Source organism: Budorcas taxicolor, chromosome 4 (assembly GCF_023091745.1).
Source record: "Budorcas taxicolor isolate Tak-1 chromosome 4, Takin1.1, whole genome shotgun sequence".
Taxonomy (NCBI): domain Eukaryota; kingdom Metazoa; phylum Chordata; class Mammalia; order Artiodactyla; family Bovidae; genus Budorcas; species Budorcas taxicolor.
Genome location: NC_068913.1, coordinates 61,935,963 through 61,948,845, shown reverse-complemented (window position 1 = coordinate 61,948,845; position 12,883 = coordinate 61,935,963). Strand labels below are relative to the sequence as shown.

At 42.8% G+C, this 12,883-nt stretch overlaps 1 protein-coding gene across 1 annotated transcript in view; it reads right to left on the bottom strand.

The window, feature by feature from the left end:
* ELMO1 (engulfment and cell motility 1) overlaps positions 1-12,883 on the bottom strand; it is a 573,172-nt gene that overhangs the window by 423,184 nt on the left and 137,105 nt on the right. Inside the window, exons 3-4 of the mRNA XM_052638458.1 lie at positions 10,224-10,264; positions 8,818-8,890 (exon numbers count right to left, since the gene is read on the bottom strand). Of these exons, the coding sequence (XP_052494418.1) occupies positions 8,818-8,890; positions 10,224-10,264 (114 nt within the window). The remainder of the gene's footprint in view (positions 1-8,817; positions 8,891-10,223; positions 10,265-12,883) is intronic.

Sequence of the window (12,883 nt, the reverse complement as noted above, 5' to 3'; positions counted from 1 at the left end):
TACCACTGGGACTTGTTAAAAATATCTGAAGCCCAGACTTGATCTATTGGATCTGCATCTCTAGATCCGAGGCCATGATCTATGTTCACATTGAGAGCGGCTAGATCGGAACTGAAAAATGACATGAACAGAAATGACGCAGCTTTACTATCGAAAAAATAAAGGGCTGTACAGCTTTGTATATATACTAGAAACCACTGCACACTTAAACGGTAGTTTTTACGTGTGTGAGTTGTATCTCAATTAAGAGGCTAAAAAAATCTCAAGCTTAGGACAGTGCCTGGCACATACAGGAGACCAGTACAAGTTACTTTTCTAAAGTGCATGCATGCATGGCTCTTTTCCCTTGACAGCCTTGGATTATGAGTTGGTAGATCCGGGACAAGCAGGCTCTAGAAGAGTCCAGTACTTTCTAAAGACTGGTGACAGGCATACAAGCAGCCAGCAGGGCAAGGAGCATCCATACCAGAAGTCAGGTTCAGTTACAAATCAAAAAAAGAAGAATTCAGCAGGAAGGCACATGTGAATGTAGAGTGAGGATCAAAAGCAGACAGGCAGCAGAGTGTGAGAAAGGCAGGAGATGGGGCAAAGGGGCAGCGAGAGAGAAATACTGGGAGTCAGAAGCCTCAGAAGAGCTGAAAGGCCAGGGCAAGCCGAAAAGCAGGAACATCTGTCTCTGCCTGTTCCTGCCTGCTGAGTGCCAGTCCCGGATCTTTCTTTGCCCGTCCTTGCCTGCTGAGTGCCAGTCCTGGAGGTGCTTCCCCAGATCAGCAGGTCGCAGCCCATGCTGGTCACACCTGGCTGAGGGACAACTTGCTGAGGCAGCCACAGTGGCTTCTATTGAACAAATCCAGAATCTTTCACCATAGGCAGCAGAAAAGGGGATGTCTTGTAAGGAAATTTACAACATTCCCGCGCTCTGGTTTGTTCAAATTAAAATGCCTGTCCCAGTGAAAATTCTTTGAACAAGAGTAACTGAGACCTGCATACAGTGGTTTCAGAGGCAGAACTGAAATGCCACAGCAGATCCCCTCACAGGGATGTAAAGACAGAAAACAGAACAGAGAGGAAATAGGATTGGAAGCCTCTCCCTCTCCCCCTCCTCTGGCTTCCTCACAGGCCTTCAGCCCCACCCATCTCAAGCCCCAATCCTTTCTGCAGCCCGGTGTTCACCTTGTAGGAAGATGCATTGCCTTGACACCACAGTAGTTTTGACTCCATTTGTCCTTTCTGTTCTAGCAAACAACATCACCCAACTCACCTCTCAAGTTCAGATTTCCAGGAGAGAATGTAAGGGGGCAGGGCTCAGCTAGGGAAAGGCATCAACTTCCAGTCCCTTGGCTGTTGGGAGCAATAGAGAAGGGACACACGACCTCCTAGGAGCCAGTGGAGGGGCAGATTCCCAGGAAAAGACATGCCTCAGTTTGCTTTGTGTTTTGTTGGGTGGCAATGGTAGTCGGTGTGTGGGTGTGTGTTTGTGTGTGTGTATTCCACTCTTCAACAAAGAAAACGTTCCAAACATGAAACTTCCTTAAACTACTTAATATTACTTGTATTTATTCTCTCGAGTGAATCCCCACACCTCATAAATATTTTCAGTGACTTTCAAACATTTTTGACCCCAGGATAAAAAATAAGACTAAATGTATATTACATATGAAGCACACGAAACAAACGTTTCACAAAACAACACATGTAATGCACCCTGATCTTTTCTATCCTGTTATAGTCCATTTTAATGCTCCTTCAGCCTGCTAAGTTGATTTAACACCCACTAACAAGTGGTGACCAGCGATTTGAAAAACCCTACTGTTACCTCTATCATCTGTAATTTTATCATTTAAAAACAATTTCACACTTTTCACATTATACTCATATAGAAGAAAATTCCCCAATTCTTTCCCAATAATATCCTAAACTCCACAATATTGTAGACAGTTTTAAAAGATGAACCAAGTTCATAAGAGATGTCTAATGCTTTGAATTGTCTACACAACAATGTTCTTAAGCCAGTCACACGACACCCCTGTTCTCAATCTGTTTAGTGACCAGTAGGGACTCATGCACTTGTGTAAAGTGTCAACCAACCTAGCTAAGCACCACCCACTGTCTCTGTACAAAGCCAACCTGCCCACACAGGGATGGAACCAGCTCCCTTGGGCTCACCAAACTTGTCCCAAAGGGGAAAGAAATTCTGTTGGTAATGTGTGTATCTCTGGGGAATTTCTAAGGCAGATTACTTTGTTCAGCAATGCCGATGCAATTGGGTTATTGGGTCATGGATATAAATAGGCTCAAATGCTTTGTTGGAGGACCGAGAGGTAGCAGAATGAGGACTGTCAGTAGAGGAAGCTAGGGAGGTAGAAGAGAGGGTGGAAAGATGGATTTCCATCTCTAGCACCAAGAGCCGGTGTGACTTCCATCTGCGGCACAGCATGTTGAGAACTGCCGAGATTCCTGCCTGTCCCACAGCATGGCCCAAGAGCATGGGACACTGGCTCTTCAGTCAGACCTGAGCCCATCCCTGATCTGTTACTGATGTCCCCTGAGCCTCAGCTGTGCCCTCTGTAGAATGGAGCAGGTACCAATAAACCCAGTTCACAAGCTCCCTGTGAAGACTCAAGTACAAGAAAGAGCCCATGTGAAGCGCTAAGCCTAGTGCCTGCCACAAAGCAAGGATCCAACACATGTTCCGGACAGTTGTTACCATCCCCCAACTAACGCCCCAGCTCACCTGCCAAAGGGCTTAAAACACACAAGCAGATGTCTGTCTTTGAATGAGTACTTTTCCCATTAGCCTCTCTAATCTCTTATCAGACATGGTTAGCCCACTCCAGGACCTTTTTGGATCCCTTCTCTCTTCTATAATAACTTGATTCCTTCCTCTTCTTTCTCAAAACCTATGCTCACTTCAATGTTTTCTCCTCCACTAACCCTGAGATCCATGGATACAGAGAATGAAAGGGACTCATCTCACTAAACTATTTATAGTGCCCAAAGCTTGATAGTTCACAACAGTCAGACTGAATTCCACATAATAACCAAGTGGTCTCCTGACCCAAGGCAGACACACAAGTACCAGGGATACACAATCCCTGTCTGCCCAGGGATTCTGGGATGCTCAAGGCCTGTCTGAGAATCCACAGCATCTAGGAAGTAGGAATGGCACCGAAAAGGGGTGCCCTTCAAAGATGCCACTTCCTTCCCAAAGGTTTCTGGGGCCAGCTTCAAAGAGGAGTCTGGATGAGGCATGGCCATCTCTATTTTTACAAAATGAGAACTTCCGGAAATAAGATACTGCCAAGGTATATTACTATACTTCACACATTCTGAGGTAGGTCTTAGCACATGGGGACCAAATACCATTGTGAAATTGTGCGAAAACTTCAAGGGTCCACAAGTGAATGATCTCCTAAAGGTGCCTTCTACCATGCCCCGTGCTTTCAGGGAACCTACCTGTGTGCATGCTTAGGGTTAAGGATAACAAGGCAATTTTCCTGTTTCCTTAAAAAAATATGGTATTAATGCAATAATACTACCTTAGACAATCCAGATCAAAGGCAAATGAAAATGTATTTGCTAATCTCTACTGAGTAGAAGACTATCTGTTATAACTTCCTCCATGCCATCTTCTTAAGGAATAAGTAGGTCATAATAGGGTGGCTCAGTGGTAAAGAATCCACCTGCCAATGCAGGAGATGTGAGTTCAATCCCTGGGTCAGGAAGATCCCCTGGAGGAGAAAATGGCAACTCACTCCAGTACTCTTGCCTGAAGAAGCCCACGGACAGAGAAGCCTGGTGGGTTATTGTCCCTGGAGTTGCAGAGTTGGACATGACTGAGCGTTTGAGCATGCACACGGACTAAAACTCACAGGTTGTAACAGCCTATATTTAGTGTCCTGAGGCAATTATTAATACCATCAGGATCAATGGCCTAGTGTCAGCAAAAAAAAGGGGGCATCATAAACAAACTAGGGCCCAGGTGGTAGGGACTCCAGGATTTCCAGGAGGTGACATAGGTAGATTGACAAAATGAAAAGGCAACCTACGAAACAGAGAAAAGTATTTGCAAATCATATATCCGATAAGGGGCTAATATCCAAATTAAATAACAAGTTCACACAACTCCATAGCAAAAACAAAAACAGAAAACACTCCAATTTAAAAAAATGGGCAGAGAAAGTGAATAGACATGTTTCGAAAAAAGATAAGTAGTCAACAAGTATATGACTAATCAGTATCACTCATCATTAAGGAAATGCAAATTAAAACCACAATGAGAAATTGCCTCACATCTGTTGGAATAGCTACTATCAAAAACAAAACATAGAAAGAGATACGTATTGGTGAGGCTATGAAAAAAAATGGAACCCTCATATACTGTTGGTGGGAATGTAAATTGGTGTAGGTACTAGGGAAAACATGAAGGTTCCTCAAAAAAAAAAAAAAAAAAAACAGAATTAAAACAGGATCCAACAGTCCCATTTCTGGGTATACATCCAAAGGAAATGAAAACATGATATTGAAGAGATATTTGCATTCCCACATCCATTGAAACATTACTCACAATAGTCAGGATACAGAAACAACCTAAGAGATGTCAATGGATGAATGAATAAAGATGACTGGTAGAAATATACAACAGAGTATTATTTAGCCTTAAGAAAGAAGGCAATCTGGCCATTTGTATCAACATGGATGTACCTTCATGGCATCATGCTAAGGGAAAGAAGTCAGACAGAGAAAGACAAATACTGCATGGCATCCCTTATCTGTGGAATTTTTTTAAAAAAGAAAAAGGCAAACTCATTGAAGCAGAGAAACAGAGAGTAGAAAAAGCGGTCACCAGGAGCTGAAGGGTTGGTAGAAATAGAAAGAGGGTCGTAAAACGGTACAAAACCTTAGATTATAAGATGACTAAGGTCTCAGGATCTAATGTAACATGTGATGACTTAGCTGATAACACTGCATTGCATAGCGATGCGCCAAGAGATTAGAGGACTTCCCTGGTAGATCAGCTGGTAAAGAATCCGCCAGCAATGCAGGAGACCCCGATTCGATTCCTGGGTCAGGAAGATCCCCTGGAGAAGCGATAGGCTGCCCACTCCAGTATTCTTGGATGTATTCCTGGGGGCTCAGTATTCCTGGTGGCTCAGACAGTAAAGAGCCTGCCTTCAGTGTGGGAGACCCAGGTTCAATCCCTGGGTTAGGAAAATCCTCTGGAGGAGGGCATGGCAACCCACTCCAGTATTCTTGCCTGGAAAATCCCCATGGACAGAAGAACCTGGTAGGCTACAGTCCATTAGATCGCAAAGAGTTGGACATGACTGAGTGATTAAGCACAACACAGGGCAAGAGACTAGAACTTAAATGTTCTCATCAAGTGAAAAATTAGAGGGGATGCCTGTGTTATGAACTAGATAAGCATCATTTCATAATGTATATCAAAACCACCATGACATATGCTTAAATATCTCACAATTTTATTTGTCCAAGTATACCTCAATAAAGCTGAAAAATACACAATTCACTTTTTATTTTCTATTCTCTCTCTCTGTCTCTGAGCCATCACTCTGAAATATGAAAGTTTCTGGGGCAGAATCTGAACTTGTAAATAGCTGAATCTTAATGTTCTCTAAGCATTTGCATGCTATGCTTCTGCTGAACGCTGCTCGACAACATGACATTTTTTTCCCCTTGTGCTGAAAAACAAAAGTTAATGGCCCAATAAGCAAATGAAGACAATTTCAGAAAATGGGCTTGGATAACATGAGAAAAGCAGGGGAGGTGCCTTCCTGAGGATCTTAGAAGACTGTCAACAGCCATCAGTTAGAGAATATGTTAGCTTGTCCTGCCAGAGCTGGAGAATTTTTCTTCTTTAAAATTACAGGTGATATTTTATCTCTGCCAGTGGGAGGGGGAACCACCTCATATACAAGGGAAAGTCAGTAACTAAGAATATGCACAAGTTTCAAAAATTAGTCACTGGTTACCATGGTAACGCAAATATTGCCTAACAACTCACTGGGCTGTAAGTAACTAAGATGATGCTAAATACATTACTTCAAAATGGGAAATGGACTCTATTTTTAGGAATACTTGCAAAGAACTAGATGGACCTAACCGCAGACTGAAGGTGGCTCAGATTTACCCCTGTGGACCCAGGATTCAAGGTCCATCTCCTGCCCTGTGCGCGTCAAGCTCTGTGTCACACGCGTGTGCTATGCCCAGAGACAGCTGCAGGAGGAAGAGTGATGACATTTTATTTACAAACAAAAAACGACCTTTCTCATTCCTTAAACTTTTAGTAAAGGAAGAATCCTTGCTATTGGGCAATGAAGACTGATAACAGATTTAGGTGGCAGTCCCTTTAAATTCAAGGTTAAGGAACTCCTCAGGCCAAACAAGATTTCTCAGAAAATAACTAGCATGCCCAATAAAATAATAATTTTTCCATTGATCTAAGTAGTTTGAATTTTCTAAGTAGATATTAATGTTAGTTAGAATAAAAGTATAAACAATATATGAATTTTTAAATTATTCTAACAACTGACCGTACATCAACACCCTCCTAAATGAAACTTAGCACGTGACTTCTGTTCATGGTACACAGTGCCTGGGACACTGGGGCCCCAAGTCTTCAGAAAAGTGGTCCCAGAGCAGTGTTCTTCCTAATGGTCCCTGAGTACCTGCATCAGAATTCCAGAGGGCCCTTACAGTGTAAAATCCTAGGCCATATTTAAGGCCCACCCATTATGAGTCTCTGAAGTTGGGATCTGAGAAATCTCCATTTTAAAAAGATGCTCCCTGTGATGTTTATGTTCTCTGGTCTGAGAAGTCCATCCTTAGCAATCACCAATACATTGAGGTCTCCTGACAATGAAGACAGAAGACAGGACAGTCATCAGGGAACACAAACCAACACCGTTTATCAAAGACAGAGCTGTTTGTGACTCAGTGGCTTTTGGGCCACAGCCTAGGGTATAAAACCAGCACAAAATACTTGTATTATACATGTGTGTGTATGACCCAAGTTTTTCAGAAACAACATGGGTCATGTACTCTGGCCTACTCTATTATATTCTAATTTTAATGTTACAGCAACCAACTAAATTGATTTCACATCCCACTAATTGGTGGTGTTTGAAAAACTCTATTGTAATATTTGTTGTCCTATATTTTTATCACTTAGTAATTTAAAATTTTTTTCATATCATATCCTAAATAGTAGAAAGTCATTCAGTCTTTTCCAATATACCCCCAAAGTCACAATATTTTAGTTACCTTTAAAAGGTGAATCAAGGTAAAGTGAGACAGTCTTCTGTTTAAGGGAATCAACAACAATACATTCAACTGCTAGCATTTAACTTATATTTATTTACATCTTCTTTATCTCACAAATAGCATGCAGATTATATAAGTATAAAATAAATGAAAAATCTTAAGAAAGTGAAGCAAGAAGAAGAGAAAGACATAAAATTGAGTGTTTACGGAATAAATCAAAGGAACAAGTACAAGTAATAAAGACAACATAGGCCAGGAAATCTAGGCTACATGTTAACTCTCAGCTTTCTGGCCATCAGTGTGCAGAGGAAAACATGATCAGTTATGAAAATTCCAAGATCCATCTGGCTGTCTTCCCTTCAGGCTGGACTGAACACTTGTTGCCTCCTCAGGGTAGAGAGGGCAGTCACAGTGGGACAGACCCTATCAGTGCCTCCACCTTCCACCACCATTTGATTCATAGGGCAACTGAAGATCCTTCTAAGGACTGGGACGAACAAAGCCAGGAGCCATAGGCCACCCGGTTCTCCCTTTTCTTGGAGCACTCTGTATTCACTTCTGTCCCAGAGCTGGCCAGCTTCCTGTGATGAAAGCTGTTCACAGACCCATCCTCTTCCTCCTCGCCAACCCCAGAAGGCGACCAGCTCCATGAAGACAATTTTGGTTCCTACGCTTGTCAGTGAGCTCTCCATAAAACCGAGCTGAATACTAAACTTCTCCAGGAATTCCCCAAAGGAAAGGTGATAGAAGCACAACGATCTGAATTGGCTTCTTGGTTCTATGGCTTATCACTCCTGAGATATTAGCTAAGCCATCTGACTGCTGTGATTCAGTTTCTTATCTGTTAACCAAAGCCAACGCGGTTTCCACCACAGGGTAGGCTTATGGATGAAATTAACAAACAGATGTAATGAGGCGGGCCCAGTTTCTGGCACACAGCAGGTGCTCAATAAATGTTACTTTTCCCTTCTCCTAAGAGAAATCTCTAGGATATTAACTGTACTTCCTACCAGAGCCACTGTAGTATTCACAATCCTTCTCTCACTTCCAAGTTTCCTAGTTAAAATCACCCACGAAGAAAGCAGAGCTCCCAAGGACCACAGAACACTCAATGCCTACACAATGCCACCTTCAAAATGGTTTTTGTCATTGTTTCAATAACTTTAAGCAGGGCTTAGAGGTTATTCTGGAAAAAAAAAAAGTCTGAGAAAGGAAAGCTTGACTAAGTCATTAAGTATCAAATAAATGCTTAAACCAAGCAATAAGGAAGAGAGATAATTAGTAAATTCACTGTTAGAAGGCAAATGCTGTTGCTAAAACAGAACACAGAAACATATTTGGTCTTTACTCTTGAATGGGCTAAATATCCCCTTGTTAATACTAAAGTAGCGGTTGGTTGCTTTGCAGACTCTGTTTTCATGAGAGATGTAAAATTTAGACCAGCATGTTTAGTCTTGAGCAGAGAAAACATCAGCTATGTTTTAATTTCCTTTAAATATAAGTGTTCCAGATTAAATAACGTGGTTGACCTACCTTTTCTGTGATATAGAAGTTTGAACTATCAGCATGCTGCAGTGCAAAGTATTCATGGTTTGCAAGGGACCACCTGAAAAATGCAAGCAAAAGCTGATTACAAAAAAAAAAAAAGGATCATTTTCATGTCCATATGATAGAGTTAGATGAACTTAGCACCCTGTGTGGAGAAGGCAATGGCACCCCACTCCAGTAACTCTTGCCTGGAAAATCCTGTGGACGGAGAAGCCTGGTAGGCTGCAGTCCATGGGGTCGCTAAGAGTCAGATACGACTGAGCGACTTCACTTTCACTTTTCACTTTCATGCATTGGAGAAGAAAATGGCAACCTACTCCAGTATTCTTGCCTGGAGAATCCCACCAGGGACGGGGGAGCCTCGTGGGCTGCCGTCTATGGGGTCGCACAGAGTTGGACACGACTGAAGTGACTTAGCAGCAGCAGCAGCACCCTGTGACTGGAACTGGGCCAGTACCCAAGATACGCACAGTGCAGTTCCTTAAACAAAATGACGTTAGCCCCCTTCTCATGACCCTGAGACCAAGATCTTATTCCAAGCCTATTGTTCACCCTTTAAGTATTTTATCTTCACAGGTTTGAGGGAGGGCTCATTAAATATAAAGTTCCATTCCTCCCTATGATGAAGGAGTGAGTGGAGCAGAGAGAGGAAAACAAAGGAAATGAATGCAATTTAAACTTTTGATAACTGTTACATTTTGGTTGTCTGTAGTCTGCCATCCCCAGTCAGTGTGCTGGCTGTGGACTGGAGCATTTCAGTTAAGCATTGTTGTTGTTTAGTCACAAAGTTGTGCCCCACTCTTCTGCGATCCCACAGATTAACTCACCAGTCTCCTCTGTCCATTTAAGGATCACAGGCCTTAAACAAATTCCAGGTAAAATTCTATTCATAGTTCTGCCTTAAAAATTAAAAAAACCTCAGGCAACTTCCATATCCATGGATTGTTAGAGCAGCCCAAGAGAAGTAGGAAAGCTCTCTATCTTTGTGAAGTTCCATGTGGCAGCACAACCACCCACTGACCTGTCTTTTAAATTATTTTATCTTCTGTGGGGACCTGAGTGGTCTTCTCATTTTATATCAGATGAAGTGTGCACTTAACTTCAGGAACTTAGACTGCTTCCTGCTGAATAGGATGAATGAACCACATCTTTTCAAAGTAAATAAGATCAATCCCAATGTCCACATATCAGGACTTCTACACTTCCCACTCTTTGAGAAACAGAATGTTTTGGGAGAAAAGACATGGAAATATTACACAGTACTTCTTGGTGTCTTTAGGCAGGTCAAGTAGTGACTTAATGAGTAATATTTAATGATTGCACAAGAATATTTTATTTGCCTTTCAATATGCTGACTGGAGCTCCCTGGATAAATCCTGAGTAACACTTACCCATCACAGACTTCCTTTATTATTGCAGACAGTGGTTTTTTCTGAAAAATAGAAAAAAAGGAAATACTTTCTGTTAGTTTCATTTCATCATTTTAAGCTCTAAAAAAAAAAGAAGAAGAAGAAGAAGAGGCCTAATAAAGACACTTAAGTAAGAACAATTTACATTTGCTATTCTTGGTTGTTGTCAGTGAGTTTGTTTTTCTCAAAGTAACAATCGACCAGACATCACCACCAACTGCATTCAGTTCAGTTCAGTCGCTCAGTCGTGTCCGACTCTTTGCGACCCCATGAATCGCAGCATGCCAGGCCTCCCTGTCCATCACCAACTCCTGGAGTTCACTCAGACTCACGTCCATCGAGTCAGTGGTGCCATCCAGCCATCTCATCCTCTGTCATCCCCTTCTCCTCCTGCCCCCAACCCCTCCCAGCATCAGAATCTTTTCCAATGAGTCAACTCTTCGCATGAGGTGGCCAAAGTACTGGAGTTTCAACTTTAGCATCATTCCCTCCAAAGAAATCCCAGGGCTGATCTCCTTCAGAATGAATTGGTTGGATCTCCTTGCAGTCCAAGGGACTCTCAAGAGTCTTCTCCAACACCACAGTTCAAAAGCATCAATTCTTCAGCGCTCAGCCTTCTTCACAGTCCAACTCTCACATCCATACATGACCATGGGAAAAACCATAGCCTTGACTAGACGGACCTTAGTCGGCAAAGTAATGCATTAATGATGTATTATCCTTTGGGTCCTTTTTTCTATACTTAACATGCGAGTTGAACAAAATATACATCATATTTCACTTGACAGTGAAAGTGTTAGTCACTTAGTCATGTCCAACTCTTTTCGATCTCATAGACTGTAGCCCACCAGGCTCCTCTGTCCATGGAATTGTCCAGGCAAGAGTACTAGAGTGGGTTGCCATTTCTTTCTCCAGAAGATCTTCCTGACCCAGGGATTGAAACCAGGTCTCCTGCATTGCAGGCAGATTCTTTACCATCTGAGCCACCAGGGAAGCCTCAGTATTTAACTTAGCCGCATTAAAGTCAGGATGAAACATAGTTTTGGTCAAAGATCTCACAGGCAACAACAATCTACAAAGTCAATTGATCACCAGAATTCCTCAAGAGTAGTACATGGGTAGGGCAACCAGTAGTTTGGCTTTTTGCAAACAAGCTTGGATGTAGGGTTAATTTTATGAGAACATGAGGCAAGTGGAGTATGAAGCATAGCGACATTGTACCTACAAAGTACATAGAATTCTTCCCACAACTATGGTCCCCCAGTTGTCAATCATGCCGCAGCTTGAGCAGGACACATGCGCGTAACGGGACCGTGACACCATGTGCTGTGGTGTCAACTGGCGGCTGACTACAGCTGTACTCTTGGCCTAACAGCCACAGCTGTGCTCTGCCTGCCTCCAGATAGAAAGAATGTAGTGAAGAGACACACACAGCTCATCTAGACATGTCGAAACTCTTTCTGCTTTGGATGTAAACAGACCCCAGCTGTCTCCTGGGATGGGCAGGAGTGTGTCTACCAAAGGAACACATCACAGACAAGAAACAAATGGGGAAGAGAAATCAAAGAAATACAACACACGGTCCTGGATTTTCAAATACAACCACAGAATAGCAGCTAACACTTTCTCCTCCTGTCCCTCTGGGCACTGAGGTATGGCAGAAGGAATCTGAATCAAGCAGAATTGGTTTAAATCCTAGCTGTGTCAACCTGCCTGCAGTGAGACTGACATCTTCCTTAATTTGCTGAACCACAACTAGCTTATCTGTAAAATGGGCTGAAGACCTACCCACTCCTCAGGGTTTTCATAAGAATTAAATGAAAATTAAAATAAAGGGCAAAATACTCAAAAAAGGGTTAGGGCTCCACTTCTTTACCCTCTCGTGTCACTAGAAGAGCTTGATTTCCTCTTTGCATCCTTGCCCTCGGACCCAACGTTGCTAGGGCCCCCTCTTGGTTAATTCCAAGCACTCCATTCTTCACAGTCCCTTCCTAAGGGCTTCCGGGCCCTGGTAAAAGCTCCAATGCTGCCCTCAGTGTTCCTCCAACACTCTCCTGCACTCTGGGGCGCTAGGGTCTATGACTAAGCCCACCACCATGTTTTCAGAAGAACGTCTGCCTACAACTATAAATGCAATGGGCAGAAGAGGGACCGAGAATTGTGGAGGGGTGGAAAGACAGTGCATATCAGCATCTTGAGTTAATCTCTTCTAGACTAAGATTAGAAATGGAGATTGGGTTCGACATTGAGGTTACATGTTACAACTTGAGGCCTTCGCAAGAACTTGTCCATTGTTTATGGCTCTGGCTGCGAGTCAAAGAGCAAATGTACACTCCCAACCAAAGGAGAAAGGAGCTTTAGGAACAAAACTTTTTCCATAAATTGAGGATTTTGCACTTCCAGCTGTCAGAGACCTCTCCAAGCTGTTAGTATTTCATGAGGACCTACCAGTCTCCTAGATTAGCTGCAGTCGTTCAGATGGTAAAGAATCTGCCTGCAATGCAGGAGACCTGGGTTCAGTCCCTGGGTTGGGAAGATCTGCTGGAGAAGGGAATGGCAACCCAATCCAGTATTCTCACCTGGGAAATCCCATGGACAGAGGAGAAGCCTGGCAGGCTACAGTCCATGGGGTCACAAAGAGC